Source organism: Oncorhynchus masou, chromosome 6 (genome assembly GCF_036934945.1).
Source record: "Oncorhynchus masou masou isolate Uvic2021 chromosome 6, UVic_Omas_1.1, whole genome shotgun sequence".
NCBI classification, from domain to species: Eukaryota; Metazoa; Chordata; class Actinopteri; order Salmoniformes; family Salmonidae; genus Oncorhynchus; species Oncorhynchus masou.
This window is the reverse complement of record NC_088217.1, coordinates 10,877,520-10,894,609: the sequence shown is the minus strand read 5'-3', so window position 1 is coordinate 10,894,609 and position 17,090 is coordinate 10,877,520. Positions and strand designations below refer to the sequence as shown.

Genomic DNA, 17,090 nt, shown 5'->3' with positions numbered 1-17,090 from the left:
GAGTAGTGTTGCAGGCTATTTTATAGATGACGTCGCCAAAGTCAAGGATCGGTAGGATGGTCAGTTTTACGAGGGTATGTTTGGCAGTATGAGTGAAGGAAGCTTTGTTGCGAAATAGGAAGCCGATTCTAGATTTAATTTTTGATTGGAGATGCTTCATGTGAGTCTGGAAGGAGAGTTTACAGTCTAACCAGACACCTAGGTATTTGTAGATATCCACGTATTCTAAGTCAGAGCCGTCCAGAGTAATGATGCTGGATGGGCGGGCAGGTGCGGGTAATGATCAGTTGAATATCATGCATTTAGTTTTATATGCGTTTAAGAGCAGTTGGATGCCACGGAAGGAGAGTTGTACGGCATTGAAGCTCGTCTGGAGGTTAGTTAACAGTGTCCAAAGAAGGGCCAGAAGTATACAGAATGGTGTCGTCTGCGTAGAGGTGGATTAGAGAATCACCAGCAGCAAGAGCGACATCATTAATGTATACAGATAATTGAACCCTGTGGCACCCCCATAGAGACTGCCAGATGTCCGGACAACAGGCCCTCTGATTTGACACACTGAGCTCTATCAGAGAAGTAGTTGGTGAACCAGGCGAGGAAATCATTTGAGAAACCAAGGCTGTTGAGTCTGCAAATAAGAATGTTGTGATTGACAGAGTAACAAGCCTTAGCCAGGTCGATGACTACGGCTGCACAGTAATGTCTCTTTTCGATGGCGGTTATGATATCGTTAAGGACCTTCAGCGTAGCTGAGGTGCACCCATGACCAGCTTGGAAACCAGATTGCATAGCGGGGAAGGTACGATGTGATTCAAAATGGTCAGTAATCTGTTTGTTAACTTGGCTTTCGAAGACCTTAGAGATGCAGGGTAGGATAGATATAGGTCTGTAGCAGTTTGGGTCTAGAGTGTCTCCCCCTTTGAAGAGGGGGATGACCGCGGCAGCTTTCCAGTCTTTAGGAATCTCAGACGATATGAGAGGTTGAACAGGCTAGTAATAGGGGTTGCAACAATTTCGGCAGATCATTATAGAAAGAGAGGGTCCAGATTGTCTAGCCCGGCTGATTTGTAGGGGTCCAGATTTGCAGCTCTTTCAGAACATCAGCTATCTGGATTTGGGAGAATGAGAAATGGTGGGGGCTTTAGCGGGTTGCTGTGGAGGGTGCCGGGCAGTTGACCGGGGTAGGGGTAGCCTGGTGGAAAGCATGGCCAGCCGTAGAGAAATAATTATTAAAATTCTCAATTATAGTGGATTTGTCGGTTGTAACAGTGTTTCCTAACCTCAGAGCAGTGGGCAGCTGTGATGAGGTGCTCTTATTCTCCATGGACTTTAGTGTCCCAGAACTTTTTTGAGTTTGTACTGCAGGATACAAATTTCTGTTTAAAAAAGCTAGCCTTAGCTTTCCTAACTGCCTGTGTATATTGGTTCCTAACTTCCCTAAAAAGTTGCATATCACGGGGGCTATTCGATGCTAATGCAGAACGCCACCGGATATTTTTGTGCTGGTCAAGGGCAGACAGGTCTGGAGTTAACCAACGGCTATGTCTATTCCTAGTTCTACATTTTTTGAATGGGGCATGCCTATTTAAGATGGTGAGGATGGCACTTTTAAAGAATAACCAGGCATCCTCTACTGTCGGGGTGAGGTCAATGTCATTCCAGGATACCCCGGCCAGGTCGATTAGAAAGGCCTGCTCGCAGAAGTGTTTTAGGGAGCGTTTGACAGTGATGAAGGGTGGTCGTTTGCTCGCAGACCCATTACGGATGCAGACAATGAGGCAGTGATCGCTGAGATCTTGGTTGAAAACAGCAGAGGTGTATTTGGAGGGTGAGTTAGGATGATATCTATGAGGGTGCCCGTGTTTACAGATTTGGGGTTATATCTGGTAGGTTCATTGATAAATTGTGTGAGATTGAGGGCATCAATCTTAGATTGTAGAATGGCCGGGGTGTTAAGCATGTCCCAGTTTAGGTCACCTAGCAGCACGAGCTCAGAAGATAGATGGTGGGGGCAATCAAATCACATATGGTGTCGAGGGCACAGCTGGGGGCAGAGGGTGGTCTATAGCAAGCGGCAACGGTGAGAGACTTGGTAATGTAAAGGTTCATTTTTAGAAGTAGAAGCTCAAATTGTTTGGGTACAGACCTGGATAGTAAGACAAAACTTTGCAGGCTATCTCTGCAGTAGATTGCAACACCGCCCCCTTTGGTGGTTCTATCTTGTCGGAAAATGTTATAGTTAGGAATGGAAATTTCAATGTTTTTGGTGGTCTTCCTAAGCCAGGATTCAGACACGGCTAAGACATCCGGATTGGTGGAGTGTGCTAGGGCAGTGAATAAAACAAACTTAGGGAGGAGGCTTCTAATGTTATCATGCATAAAACCAAGGCTTTTACGTTTGCAGAAGTCAACAAATGAGAGAGCCTGGGGGTTGGGAGTGGACGTAGACACTGCAGGGCCTGGATTAAACTCTACATCACCAGAGGAACAGAGGAGGAGTAGGATAAGGGTACGGCTAAAGGCTAACAGAACTGGACACCTAGTACGTTCAGAACAGAGTAAAAGGAGCAGAATTCTGGGCACGGTAGAATATATTCAAGGCATAATGTACAGACAAAGGTATAGTAGGATGTGAATACAGTGGGGGTAAACCTGTGCATGTAGTCATAATGAAAGAGATATTGTCTCTAGAAGTAGCATTTAAACCAGGTGATGTCACTGCGTGTGTGGGAGGTTGAACTAAATTGTTAGCCGAGGCGTGTCGAGCAGTGCTAGAGGCTCTACACTGAAATAAAACAATCGTTACAAACCAGAACAGCAATCGACACGGCATGGTGACGTTATGGAAAGGCATGCGTAGCCGGGTGATCATACAAGTCCAGTGCGTGGCTTCAGGCAGCTAGCGGCACGGGGCTAGCAGGCTAACAGAAAGGCCTTAGAGGGATGACGCCACGGAGGGAAGTCATACAGCTCAAGACCAAGTTGAGTCACGAGTCATAGACGCTCAAATCAAAGTTGAGTGTCAAGTGTTTTTTATTTTTGCCAAGTCATGTCTCAAGTAGAACAATTTGTGACTAGAGTAGTACTCCAGTCCAAGTAATGTGACTGGAGTCCACATCTTTGTTATTTGCTAAATCAAATTGGATTTGGATGGATCTTAATTATAGCTCTCTGGTTTCCCCTTACCAGTGTTGAGACATTTTAAAGCAGAGAATGCAAGGCTCCCTGGCAAAAAGAAACCCCCTGTTAGTCTAGGTTTAATATAATTCATATGAACAAGTACAAGGTTGCTGCTGATTGACAGTTTTCATTCTCCCGAATGCATTTTTGCCGGAATTTCTTTAAAACCATGTGACCTGTTTTGAAAATATCTATACAGCTAAGTGTAAGGTGTAGTGATTAAGAGTGTTGGGCCAGTAACCGTAAGGTAACTGGTTTGAATCCCCGAACTGACTAAGTGAAAAATCTGTTTATGTGCCCTTGAGCAAGGCACTTCACCCAAATTGCTCTGGATAAGGGTGTCTGCAAAATATTTTATCTGGTCTCATTGCCCATATAAAAAAAACATTTTACAACTAATGAATCCCGGTCAGACCATCTAGGGTCATGATTTATAACTGCTTAGGTTATCAGATTAGGAAAAGCTCCGGGCCTCAGGGAAAACAATTTGCCTCATCACTCTGGGACCTGTTGTGCCACCTCTGGATCAGGGCATCATTGGTCCCAGAAATCAATACAGGTTCAAAGAATATGTGGTAGTGGGGGGAAAGGATGTAGTTTGTAAAACATGTGGATCCAAAATGACTGATGCATTGCAATTGCAATGACATTTATATAAAAAACACTTAATCGTTGACTTGAGGACTCAAAACCCCAATTTAGGGACATGTGATGTGACTCGACCTGAGCTGTGGAACATTGGACTACTCTTGAGACTTGCCCGTTATTAATTGAAACTTGACTTGATACGTATAGGTTAAGACTTGAGATCTCTTAGGACTTGCAAAATTGTAATTTGGTCCCATCTCTGGTGAATGACAGAAATGCCGGTGGAGATTGCTGCCCATTAATAAACAGCTGTAATATATACTTCTCATCTCTTCTTGTGTTTCTCAGTGCTGGAGGACTTGGTACTGATCCCAGTGCACACCAAGCCTGACGATTCACTGAAGGAGCTGGATGAGCTTTATGATGTCTTCCTGGAAGTGACAAAGAAATGGAAGACTGATGTAAGTTCTGAAATAAGCCATTGACAGAGCTCAACACCTCCTTTGGGTTTAGAAAGTGCACTTGTCACCAAAGACTATATATGAGCCTTTGACAAGTAAAATACAACAGCAGACACATGGTGATTTCAAGATAACTATGTATGCTCTCCTAAAAACAGTTTCCTTATTCTGGATGAAAAGTAACTTTGTTGTTGAATGTTTCTCTCTGTACCAGAACGTTATGATCCTAGGTGACTTCAATGCAGACGGTTCCTACCTTTCTAAAAAGGGCATGAAAGCCATCCGTATCCGCAGTGACGAAAAGTTCCACTGGCTGATTAAAGATGATGTGGATACCACAGCAAACACAGGCAACGATAACACTTATGACAGGTGGCGCACTGTGATTTGTGAAATTCATTATTGAACGCCTCCTGTATGAAACAGATGATCACCTATGGAGTTTATTTGACATTTCTTTGGTATTGTTTAAAGGTGGTTAACATTTCATCAGAGCTGTCATAAGAACTATTATAAAACTAGTTTACTTGTGTGTAATATGGAATGACTGCTGACTTCCTTTTCTGATCAACATCTAGGATTGTGATCTATGGGGATGACATGCTTGACGCCGTCGTGCCAAACTCTGCCAAACCATTCAACTTCCAGATTGAATATGGGCTTTCTGAAGAAGATGTAAGTATGCAGGTTACAGACTAATTCCATCCTGGTAGATGGTTTGATTACAATATTATAAGTAGATGAAATGAACATGTTAGTAGCCTACATTGTGACAACCTGTCCTAGAAATACAGTACATGTCAAAGTTGAGCCGTCTGGCTTATGGCTCAACATCTAACTACTGTGCTGTATTAGGCCCTGAAGGTGAGCGACCATTACCCTGTGGAGGTAGAGCTGAAAAGGAAAACACCAACAGAACAGAGTAAGCAGCATCAATTGATCTTTATTCTGAATCTCCCAAACTTTCCTCTTAATTTTTTTTGTCAAAACGGGGTAAAGACAAAAAACTAAACAGCATCATCTTTACAGACAAATCATTCTACACAGAAGTTCACATATCAACCCAATACACAGATGCACATATCACCTGACACAGAAAAATAATTGTAGATATAACAAAATAAATCTGATTTTCAGGCTCTGCGACTGGGAAATAGAACCCTGTACATGGACAGGAGGATGGAGGAAGTGAGTGAAGAGGTGATGGAGATGGAGAAGAAGCCTTATCCAACCAGAGAAGCTGAATTTAGAGATACTGGTGCTGAAGATTCGGATGGTCAAGCTTAGGAACACTTACGTTGATCTGTGATTAAATCTTACCACAATACTAGTCATATTAATACTGTATATCATGTTTGTATGTCTAGTGTAGCTACTGATCTAATACTGATGTGTATCTTGACAGAATCTCAAATAAAGATGATGGAGTGAAAATCCTGCAGTAGTTACAATACTTTATTATATACAAGACCACACTGGAAATTATAATTCAAAAAGGTCATTTCATGTTTTTCCTCTTTTTACAATTGATCGAAATGAAAGACAAACAAACTGAGGGAGAGAGACGGAGGGGGGCTGGATTTCACAGGGGCCTGTGATTCAGCAACATATGAGTGCATGGTCTTCAAATGCCAAATCTCTTCTTTCTAGACTTCTTGATTGTTCCACCAGCTGAAAAAAGGGAAACATCTAGACATTAATAAAACCATGCTAAATACTGTACCAGTCAAAAGTTTGGACACACCTACTCATTCCAGAGTTTTTCCTTATTTTTACTATTTTCTACGTTGTAGAATAATAGTGAAGACATCACAACTATCCAGTTTGCTGAGTAGTTTGCTATCCAGTTTGCTGAGTAGTGTTGCAGGCTATTTTATAGATGACGTCGCCGAAGTCAAGGATCGGTAGGATGGTCAGTTTTACGAGGGTATGTTTGGCAGTATGAGTGAAGGAAGCTTTGTTGCGAAATAGGAAGCCGATTCTAGATTTAATTTTTGATTGGAGATGCTTCATGTGAGTCTGGAAGGAGAGTTTACAGTCTAACCAGACACCTAGGTATTTGTAGTTATCCACGTATTCTAAGTCAGAGCCGTCCAGAGTAATGATGCTGGATGGGTGGGCAGGTGCGGACAATGATCAGTTGAATATCATGCATTTAGTTTTATATGCGTTTAAGAGCAGTTGGATGCCACGGAAGGAGAGTTGTATGGCATTGAAGCTCGTCTGGAGGTTAGTTAACAGTGTCCAAAGAAGGGCCAGAAGTATTCAGAATGGTGTCGTCTGCGTAGAGGTGGATTAGAGAATCACCAGCAGCAAGAGCGACATCATTAATGTATACAGAGAATTGAACCCTGTGGCACCCCCATAGAGACTGCCAGATGTCCGGACAACAGGCCCTCTGATTTGACACACTGAGCTCTATCAGAGAAGTAGTTGGTGAACCAGGCGAGGCAATCATTTGAGAAACCAAGGCTGTTGAGTCTGCAAATAAGAATGTTGTGATTGACAGAGTAACAAGCCTTAGCCAGGTCGATGACTACGGCTGCCCAGTAATGTCTCTTTTCGATGGCGGTTATGATATCGTTAAGGACCTTGAGCGTAGCTGAGGTGCACCCATGACCAGCTTGGAAACCAGATTGCATAGCGGAGAAGGTACGATGTGATTCAAAATGGTCAGTAATCTGTTTGTTAACTTGGCTTTCGAAGACCTTAGTGATGCAGGGTAGGATAGATATAGGTCTGTAGCAGTTTGGGTCTAGAGTGTCTCCCCCTTTGAAGAGGGGGATGACCGCGGCAGCTTTCCAGTCTTTAGGAATCTCAGACGATATGAGAGGTTGAACAGGCTAGTAATAGGGGTTGCAACAATTTCGGCAGATCATTATAGAAAGAGAGGGTCCAGATTGTCTAGCCCGGCTGATTTGTAGGGGTCCAGATTTGCAGCTCTTTCAGAACATCAGCTATCTGGATTTGGGAGAATGAGAAATGGTGGGGGCTTTAGCGGGTTGCTGTGGAGGGTGCCGGGCAGTTGACCGGGGTAGGGGTAGCCTGGTGGAAAGCATGGCCAGCCGTAGAGAAATAATTATTAAAATTCTCAATTATAGTGGATTTGTCGGTTGTAACAGTGTTTCCTAACCTCAGAGCAGTGGGCAGCTGGGATGAGGTGCTCTTATTCTCCATGGACTTTAGTGTCCCAGAACTTTTTTTGAGTTTGTACTGCAGGATACAAATTTATGTTTGAAAAAGCTAGCCTTAGCTTTCCTAACTGCCTGTGTATATTGGTTCCTAACTTCCCTAAAAAGTTGCATATCACGGGGCCTATTCGATGCTAATGCAGAACGCCACCGGATATTTTTGTGCTGGTCAAGGGCAGACAGGTCTGGAGTTAACCAACGGCTATGTCTATTCCTAGTTCTAAATTTTTTGAATGGGGCATGCTTATTTAAGATGGTGAGGATGGCACTTTTAAAGAATAACCAGGCATCCTCTACTGTCGGGGTGAGGTCAATGTCATTCCAGGATACCCCGGCCAGGTCGATTAGAAAGGCCTGCTCGCAGAAGTGTTTTAGGGAGCGTTTGACAGTGATGAAGGGTGGTCGTTTGCTCGCAGACCCATTACGGATGCAGACAATGAGGCAGTGATCGCTGAGATCTTGGTTGAAAACAGCAGAGGTGTATTTGGAGGGTGAGTTAGGATGATATCTATGAGGGTGCCCGTGTTTACAGATTTGGGGTTATATCTGGTAGGTTCATTGATAAATTGTGTGAGATTGAGGGCATCAAGCTTAGATTGTAGAATGGCCGGGGTGTTAAGCATGTCCCAGTTTAGGTCACCTAGCAGCACGAGCTCAGAAGATAGATGGTGGGGGCAATCAAATCACATATGGTGTCGAGGGCACAGCTGGGGGCAGAGGGTGGTCTATAGCAAGCGGCAACGGTGAGAGACTTGGTAATGTAAAGGTTCATTTTTAGAAGTAGAAGCTCAAATTGTTTGGGTACAGACCTGGATAGTAAGACAGAACTTTGCAGGCTATCTCTGCAGTAGATTGCAACACCGCCCCTTTGGTGGTTCTATCTTGTCGGAAAATGTTATAGTTAGGAATGGAAATTTCAATGTTTTTGGTGGTCTTCCTAAGCCAGGATTCAGACACGGCTAAGACATCCGGATTGGTGGAGTGTGCTAGGGCAGTGAATAAAACAAACTTAGGGAGGAGGCTTCTAATGTTATCATGCATAAAACCAAGGCTTTTACGTTTGCAGAAGTCAACAAATGAGAGAGCCTGGGGGTTGGGAGTGGACGTAGACACTGCAGGGCCTGGATTAAACTCTACATCACCAGAGGAACAGAGGAGGAGTAGGATAAGGGTACGGCTAAAGGCTAACAGAACTGGACACCTAGTACGTTCAGAACAGAGTAAAAGGAGCAGAATTCTGGGCACGGTAGAATATATTCAAGGCATAATGTACAGACAAAGGTATAGTAGGATGTGAATACAGTGGGGGTAAACCTGTGCATGTAGTCATAATGAAAGAGATATTGTCTCTAGAAGTAGCATTTAAACCAGGTGATGTCACTGCGTGTGTGGGAGGTTGAACTAAATTGTTAGCCGAGGCGTGTCGAGCAGTGCTAGAGGCTCTACACTGAAATAAAACAATCGTTACAAACCAGAACAGCAATCGACACGGCATGGTGACGTTATGGAAAGGCATGCGTAGCCGGGTGATCATACAAGTCCAGTGCGTGGCTTCAGGCAGCTAGCGGCACGGGGCTAGCAGGCTAACAGAAAGGCCTTAGAGGGATGACGCCACGGAGGGAAGTCATACAGCTCAAGACCAAGTTGAGTCTCGAGTCATAGACACTCAAATCGAAGTTGAGTGTCAAGTGTTTTTTATTTTTGCCAAGTCATGTCTCAAGTAGAACAATTTGTGACTAGAGTAGTACTCCAGTCCAAGTAATGTGACTGGAGTCCACATCTTTGTTATTTGCTAAATCAAATTGCATTTGGATGGATCTTAATTATAGCTCTCTGGTTTCCCCTTACCAGTGTTGAGACATTTTAAAGCAGAGAATGCAAGGCTCCCTGGCAAAAAGAAACCCCCTGTTAGTCTAGGTTTAATATAATTCATATGAACAAGTACAAGGTTGCTGCTGATTGACAGTTTTCATTCTCCCGAATGCATTTTTGCCGGAATTTCTTTAAAACCATGTGACCTGTTTTGAAAATATCTATACAGCTAAGTGTAAGGTGTAGTGATTAAGAGTGTTGGGCCAGTAACCTTAAGGTAACTGGTTTGAATCCCCGAACTGACTAAGTGAAAAATCTGTTTATGTGCCCTTGAGCAAGGCACTTCACCCAAATTGCTCTGGATAAGGGTGTCTGCAAAACATTTTATCTGGTCTCATTGCCCATATAAAAAAAACATTTTACAACTAATGAATCCCGGTCAGACCCTCTAGGGTCATGATTTATAACTGCTTAGGTTATCAGATTAGGAAAAGCTCCGGGCCTCAGGGAAAACAATTTGCCTCATCACTCTGGGACCTGTTGTGCCACCTCTGGATCAGGGCATCATTGGTCCCAGAAATCAATACAGGTTCAAAGACTATGTGGTAGTGGGGGGAAAGGATGTAGTTTGTAAAACATGTGGATCCAAAATGACTGATGCATTGCAATTGCAATGACATTTATATAAAAAACACTTAATCGTTGACTTGAGGACTCAAATCCCCAATTTAGGGACATGTGATGTGACTCGACCTGAGCTGTGGAACATTGGACTACTCTTGAGACTTGCCCGTTATTAATTGAAACTTGACTTGATACGTATAGGTTAAGACTTGAGATCTCTTAGGACTTGCAAAATTGTAATTTGGTCCCATCTCTGGTGAATGACAGAAATGCCGGTGGAGATTGCTGCCCATTAATAAACAGCTGTAATATATACTTCTCATCTCTTCCTGTGTTTCTCAGTGCTGGAGGACTTGTTACTGATCCCAGTGCACACCAAGCCTGACGATTCACTGAAGGAGCTGGATGAGCTTTATGATGTCTTCCTGGAAGTGACAAAGAAATGGAAGACTGATGTAAGTTCTGAAATAAGCCATTGACAGAGCTCAACACCTCCTTTGGGTTTAGAAAGTGCACTTGTCACCAAAGACTATATATGAGCCTTTGACAAGTAAAATACAACAGCAGACACATGGTGATTTCAAGATAACTATGTATGCTCTCCTAAAAACAGTTTCCTTATTCTGGATGAAAAGTAACTTTGTTGTTGAATGTTTCTCTCTGTACCAGAACGTTATGATCCTAGGTGACTTCAATGCAGACGGTTCCTACCTTTCTAAAAAGGGCATGAAAGCCATCCGTATCCGCAGTGACGAAAAGTTCCACTGGCTGATTAAAGATGATGTGGATACCACAGCGAACACAGGCAACGATAACACTTATGACAGGTGGCGCACTGTGATTTGTGAAATTCATTATTGAACGCCTCCTGTATGAAACAGATGATCACCTATGGAGTTTATTTGACATTTCTTTGGTATTGTTTAAAGGTGGTTAAAATGTCATAAGACCTGTCATAAGAACTATTATAAAACTAGTTTACTTGTGTGTAATATGGAATGACTGCTGACTTCCTTTTCTGATCAACATCTAGGATTGTGATCTATGGGGATGACATGCTTGACGCCGTCGTGCCAAACTCTGCCAAACCATTCAACTTCCAGATTGAATATGGGCTTTCTGAAGAAGATTTAAGTATGCAGGTTACAGACTAATTCCATCCTGGTAGATGGTTTGATTACAATATAACTACAGTGCATTCGGAAAGTATTCAGACCCCTTGACTATATGAAAATATTATATTTACATAAGTATTCATACCCTTTACTCAGTAGTATGTTGAAGCACCTTTGGCAGCAATTACAGCCTTGAGTATTCTTGGGTATGACGCTGCAAGCTTGGCACACCTGTATTTGGGGAGTTTCTCCCATTCTTCTCTGGAGATCCTCTGAAGTTCTGTCAGGTTGGATGGGGAGCGTCGCTGCAAAGATATTTTCAGGTCTCTCCGAAGATGTTAGATCGGGTTCAAGTCCGGGCTCTGGCTGGGCCACTCATAGACATTCAGACTCCTGTGTGGTCTTGGCTGGGTGCTTAGGGTCGTAGTCCTATTGGAAGGTGAACCTTTTCTCCAGTCTGAGTTCCTGAGCGCACTGGAGCAGGTTTTCGTCAAGGATCTCTCTGTACTTTTCTCCGTTCATCTTTTCCTCAATCTTGACTAATCTCCCAGTCCCTGCCACTGAAAATCATCCCCACAGCATGATGCTGCCACCACCATGCTTCACCGTGGGGATGGTGCCAGGTTTCCGCCAGACGTGACACTTCGTATTCAGGACAAAGAGTTCTTGGTTTCATCCGACCAGAGAATCTTTTTTCTCATGGTCTGAGAGTTCTTTAGGTGCCTTTTGGCAAACTCCAAGCGGGCTGTCATGTTCCTTTTACTGAGGAGTGGCTTCCATCTGGCCACTCTACCATAAAGGTCTAATTGGTGGAGTGCTGCAGAGATGGTTGCCCTTCTAGAAGGTTCTCCCATCTTCACAGAGGCCCTCTATCAGTGACCATCGGGTTCTTGGTCACCTCCCTGACCAAGGCCCATCTCCACCGATTGCCAGCTCTTGGAAAAGTCTTAGTGGTTCCAAACTTATTTTCCATTTAAGAATGATGGAGGCCACTGTGTTCCCGGAGACCTTAAATGCTGCATTTTTTTTGGTATGCTTCCCCAGATCTGTGCCACTAAACAATCCTGTATCGGTGCTCTACAGACAATTCCTTCAACCTAATGGCTTGGTTTCTGACATGCACTATCAAATGTGGGACCTTATATAGACAGGTGTGTGCCTTTCCAAATCATGTCCAATCAATTGAATTTACCACAGGTGGACAATCAAGTTGTAGAAACATCTCAAGGGTGATCAATGCAACCAGGATGCACCGGAGCTCAATTTCAAGTCTCATAAATGGTCTGAATACTTACAACGCACTAGATGAAATGTTAGTAGCCTACATTTTGACAACCCGTCTATAGAAATAAATTACATGTCAAAGTTGAGCCGTCTGGCTCACGTCTCAACATCCAACTACTGTGCTGTATTAGGCCCTGAAGGTGAGCGACCATTACCCTGTGGGAGGTAGAGCTGACAAGGAAAACACCAACAGAACAGAGTAAGCAGCATCATTAATCTTTATTCTGAATCTCCCAAACTTTCCACTTAAAGAAAATTGTCAAAACAGGGTATTAAACACAGAACAAAACAGCAACATCTTTACAAATATCACTCCACACATACACACAAAAACTATGCAGAAAAATGCAGATACGTATCACTCATTTTCAGGCTCTGCGACTGGGAAATAGAACCCTGTACATGGACAGAGGAAGTGGGTGAAGAGGTGATGAGAAGAAGTCTTATCCAACCAGAGAAGCTGAATTTAGAGAAACTGGTGCTGAAGATGCAGATGGTCAACCTTGGGAACAGTTACATTGAACTTACCACAATACTAGTCATATTAGTACTGTATGCGTGTTTAGTGTAGCTAATGATCTAAAACTGATGTGTTTCTCAACAGAATCTCAATATAGATTGAGTGAAAATACTGCAGTAGTTACAATAGTTTATTTCAGAACTTTCTTGACAAGAACACATTGGAAATTATTCAAAAGGGTCATTACATGTTTTTCCTCTTTCTAAAATGGACCCAAATGAAACAGAGTGAGTGTGGGGGGGGGGGTAGCAGGAGTTGATTTTGACAGGGGGCTGTGATTCAGCAACAAATGAGTACATGGTCTTCAAATGTATAATCACTTCTTTCCAGACTTCTTGATTCCTCCACCAGCTGAAACAAAGAAAGGAAAATCAAGAGAATGAGAAAAACATATTTTGCGTGGTTAACTTTTTCTAGAAAACTTAAGTAGACAGAGGGCCTACTAAAACAGCTGTGGCATTGAATGACAGGGCAAGAAAATCCAGAAAGCTAAACACTGCCACCTAGTGACATCAGAATCACTAGAGCTATTCTCAGCTCAGCGTTGACTTGCAATACTTTTTCTTTGGGATAATGGGCGTTATCCGCTGCAGTATAAAACAGTTACAAACACAAGGCAAGGGAAAATAATACTCTGCATATGTGGAATCAGCGTACGAGTTGTTGGGTAGATTTGGGGCGAATTGAAAGTTCACCTTTTGATTACATTTGGCTGTTCAGTAAATCAGAAAAATGTAAGAATCCAGATTAGACTCGGATCGTCAACAAAAACAAATAAATGATTGTTACTTAATGGTCCCTTTCCTGCTGCTTTCGTCTTCAACGCATCCAAGGCTTTCTGGTCTTCTTTCTGCTTCTGTTTGAAGGCCATTTCATCCTGGATTTGACATAAAGCAAATGTGACAAGGATTACAATGGAAATACACTAGGCTGCTATTTAATTCCAAACATTTAGAAAAAAAAAGTGTTCCCTCATTAGAATAGTTTATTACATGATATAGGCTACATATAACATCGTGCAAACAATGACAAACTCACATCATCCATCTCCTTTGTCGCTTTCTTGGCAGCTTTTAAGGGCTTCTTTTTACCTCCTATGAGACAAGAACATATCCCATTCAATCAATCAATATGAATCAATGTATCGTGAATGAATGAATACCGCATAAGCGCGTCACACACACACACTAGCTAAACTGCTCATGACATGCGGGATAGTTCCACACTTTACACAGCTGACCATCGAGAATAACTTTGATATATGTATTACCTAGGAGCAGTTAGTAAGATGTTGAGCAAACAGCAATGTATGGGCATATATGGTACATACAAATGCCATCACAGTTTTAAAAGATTCAGCTTTCTAGCCTAAATTAGTAGTAAGGCTCGCCAGCTATTCCAGCTAGCTAGATACATAACGTTGCATGGGTTGCTAACCAACTTTCTATCTAGTAGCGTCATTATTACTTTTCACCTTAAAATAAATATCGAGGTGCATGTCAAATATTTAAATGTGAATCTCACCTTCTCTTCCGGACATATTTGCGAGTGTTTCAATAAAATCTAAATAAAACAACTGAGCTAGCGTGTCGGCAGTTGCTTTCTAACAGAGAGGAAGAGGCAAAGCGAGAAATTCTACTCCGCCAAAAGTCTGTCCACGAAAATAATCTTCTTCTTCTTCTGGTTTATTGGCGAACTACACGCAAAAGGTGTATTGTCGCCATCAACTGGACGGGGGTGAAAAACTTCACTAAAGAAAAGTAATTCCAGTATCGGGAAAATATAATGACCAAAAATCCACACAAACAACGAAAAAACAATTAACAGTACCAGTCAAAGGTTTAGACATACCTACTCATTCCAGGGTTGTTCTTTGTTTTTACTATTTTCTACAATTTATAATAATAGTGAAGACATAAAAACTATGAAATAACACATATGGAATCATGTAGTAACCAAAAAAGTGTTAAACAAATCTAAATATACTTTATATTTAAGATTCTTAAAAGTAGCCACCCTTTGCCTTGATGACAGCTTTTCACACTCTTGGCATTCTCCAACCTTTTGAAATGTATTTCAATTAACTGGTGTGCCTTGTTAAAAGTAAATTCATGGAATTAATTTCCTTCTTAATACATCAGTTGTGTTGTGACAAGGTAAGGGTGGTAAAAGACCAAGTCCATATTATGGCAAAAACAGCACAAATAAGCAAAGAGAAATGACAGTCCATCATTACTTTAAGACATGAAGGTCAGTCAATCCGGAAAATTAAGAACTTTGAAAGTTTGTTCAAGTGCAGTTGCAAAAACCATCAAGAACTATGATGAAACTGGTTCTCATGAGGACCGCCACAGGAAAGGAAGACCCACAGCTACCTCTGCTGCAGAGGATAAATTCAGTAGAGTTAACTAAAGTTAACTGCACCTCAGATTGCAGTCCAAATAAATAAAGTAACAGACACATCTCCAACATCAACTGTTCAGAGGAGACTGTGTGAATCAGGCCTTCATGGTCGAATTGATGGAAAGGAACTACTACTAAAGGACACCAATAAGAAAAAGAGACTTGCTTGGGCCAAAAAACACGAGTAATGGACATTAGACAGGTGGAAATCTGGCCTTTGGTCTGACGAGTCCAACTTTGAGATTGTTGGGTTCAAGATGCAGAACAGGTGAACAGATGATCTCTGCATGTGTGGAGGAGGTGTGATGGTGCTTTGCTTGTGACGCTGTCTGGGATTTATTTAGAATTCAAGGCACACTTAACCAGCATGGCTACCACAGCATTCTGCAGCGACCATCCCATCTGGTTTACACTTAGTGGGACTATCATTTGTTGTTCAACAGGACAATGACCCAACACACCTCCAGGTTGTGTAATGGCTATTTGACCAAGAAGGAGAGTGATGGAGTGCTGCTTCAGATGACCTGGCCTTCACAATCACCTGACTTCAATCCAATTGAGATGGTTTGGGATAAGTTGGACCTCAGAGTGAAGGAAAAGCTGCCAACAAGTGCTCAGCATATGTGGGAACTCCTTCAAGACCGTTGGAAAAGCATTCCAGGTGAAGCTGGTTGAAAGAATGCCAAGAGTTTGCGAAACTGTCATCAAGGCAAAGGGTGGCTACTTTGAAGAATCTCAAATATAAAATATATTTTGATTTGTTCAACACTTTTTTGGTTACTACAAGATCCCATATGTGTTATTTCATAGTTTTGATGTCTTCACTAGTATTCTACAATGTTGAAAATAGTAAAAATAAAGAAAAACCATTGAATGAGTAGGTATTCTAAAACCTTTGACTGTTACTGTACATATATATATATATATATATATATACATATCTACTGAACAAAAATATAAATGCAACATTGAACAATTTCAAATCTTTTACTGAGTTACAGGTCATAGAAGGAAATCAGTCAATTGAAAGAAACTAACTAGGCCCTAATCTACGGATTTCACCTGACTGTCACCTACTTCTCTGGTCACCAAAATAAGTGAGGAATGTTTGTATGGATGTTTGTATGGAGGTCAATGTGTCAAATTTGTAACAAAAAAAAACAAACTAATTTGCTAATTTGCCACCTGAGGCTTATTTGATTTTATAGAAGTTTCATGATAGTTAGTTAGGTTGTTATGATTGCACTGATATAAGTGGAGTCACATGGCATTTCAGAAAAATTAACAACATTGGGTGCGTACGTAAATTCGCTCTGGCTATCTACTCCGATTTCAGAGCACTCTCGTCTGAGTGTGCCAGAGCGCAGAACAACTGACGAATTTACAAACGCTCAACAACCATTGAATATGGCCGGTGTCAGTTAACATCAGCAAAAAATGTAATTCAATTGTTGCCAGCAGCACAGTTACAGTCACCAACGCTCTGGATAACATGAACACTGCCTAACCAGCTCTACCAGGGCAAGTAAAATGGTCAGTGAGGTTCTCTCATTTGAGTCTGGAAGTAACTAACAAGTTAGCTTTGGTGCTTGACTGCCATTGTGAGGTCAGAATGATTGCATCAACCCTACTCCTTGGCCAGAGCACCCAGTGTGCACTCTGAACGCTCCGAAAAGCGCTCTGAATTTACAAACTGACATGCTCTGAATTTATGAACCCCAGAGCACATTCTGGCACTCCAGATTGAATTTACAAACACACTCTTTATATCAGAGTTATGACTGTTACTATGGAGATAAATAGAATGCCATTTTTTATTTAACTAGGCAAGTCAGTTAAGAACAAATTCTTATTTACAATGACGGCCTACCCCGGCCAATTGTGTGCCCCCATGGAACTCTCAATCACAGCC

The 17,090-nt window shown here is 42.1% G+C and overlaps 3 protein-coding genes across 3 annotated transcripts; 2 read left to right on the top strand and 1 right to left on the bottom strand.

Moving 5' to 3' along the window:
• Positions 1-248: 248 nt before the first annotated feature.
• Positions 249-5,663, top strand: LOC135541248 (deoxyribonuclease gamma-like). Its single transcript, XM_064967346.1, has 6 exons — positions 249-270; positions 4,078-4,229; positions 4,444-4,601; positions 4,808-4,904; positions 5,085-5,151; positions 5,367-5,663. Exons 1-6 carry the CDS (start codon positions 249-251, stop codon positions 5,384-5,386), a joined length of 516 nt encoding a protein of 171 aa, XP_064823418.1. The 3' UTR covers positions 5,387-5,663.
• Positions 5,397-11,010, top strand: LOC135541247 (deoxyribonuclease-1-like). Its single transcript, XM_064967345.1, has 4 exons — positions 5,397-5,505; positions 10,199-10,311; positions 10,526-10,683; positions 10,890-11,010. The coding sequence occupies exons 1-4, from the start codon at positions 5,397-5,399 to the stop codon at positions 11,008-11,010; spliced, it is 501 nt and encodes a 166-aa protein (XP_064823417.1).
• Positions 11,011-12,455: 1,445 nt separating this feature from the next.
• tma7 (translation machinery associated 7 homolog) lies at positions 12,456-14,422 on the bottom strand. Its single transcript, XM_064967514.1, has 4 exons — positions 14,300-14,422; positions 13,814-13,869; positions 13,565-13,652; positions 12,456-13,126 (listed from the first exon to the last, which is right to left on the bottom strand). Exons 1-4 carry the CDS (start codon positions 14,313-14,315, stop codon positions 13,092-13,094), a joined length of 195 nt encoding a protein of 64 aa, XP_064823586.1. The 5' UTR covers positions 14,316-14,422; the 3' UTR covers positions 12,456-13,091.
• Between the last annotated feature and the right edge of the window lie 2,668 nt (positions 14,423-17,090).

What these genes read in the sequence shown, in the direction of transcription:
- tma7 (XM_064967514.1), bottom strand. An exon ending in CGACAAAGGAGATGGATGAT is followed by an intron (nt 13,653 to 13,813) that starts GTGAGTTTGTCA and finishes TGTCAAATCCAG; the next exon opens with GATGAAATGGCCTTCAAACA. An exon ending in AGCAGGAAAGGGACCATTAA is followed by an intron (nt 13,127 to 13,564) that starts GTAACAATCATT and finishes TCTTTGTTTCAG; the next exon opens with CTGGTGGAGGAATCAAGAAG.
- LOC135541248 (XM_064967346.1), top strand. Translation starts at nt 249, where the DNA reads ATGATGCTGGATGGGCGGGCAG. An exon ending in ATGGGCTTTCTGAAGAAGAT is followed by an intron (nt 4,905 to 5,084) that starts GTAAGTATGCAG and finishes GTGCTGTATTAG; the next exon opens with GCCCTGAAGGTGAGCGACCA. An exon ending in GAAAACACCAACAGAACAGA is followed by an intron (nt 5,152 to 5,366) that starts GTAAGCAGCATC and finishes TCTGATTTTCAG; the next exon opens with GCTCTGCGACTGGGAAATAG.
- LOC135541247 (XM_064967345.1), top strand. Translation starts at nt 5,397, where the DNA reads ATGGACAGGAGGATGGAGGAAGTGAGTGAAGAGGTGATGGAGATGGAG. An exon ending in TGGTGCTGAAGATTCGGATG is followed by an intron (nt 5,506 to 10,198) that starts GTCAAGCTTAGG and finishes TGTGTTTCTCAG; the next exon opens with TGCTGGAGGACTTGTTACTG. An exon ending in CAAAGAAATGGAAGACTGAT is followed by an intron (nt 10,312 to 10,525) that starts GTAAGTTCTGAA and finishes TCTCTGTACCAG; the next exon opens with AACGTTATGATCCTAGGTGA.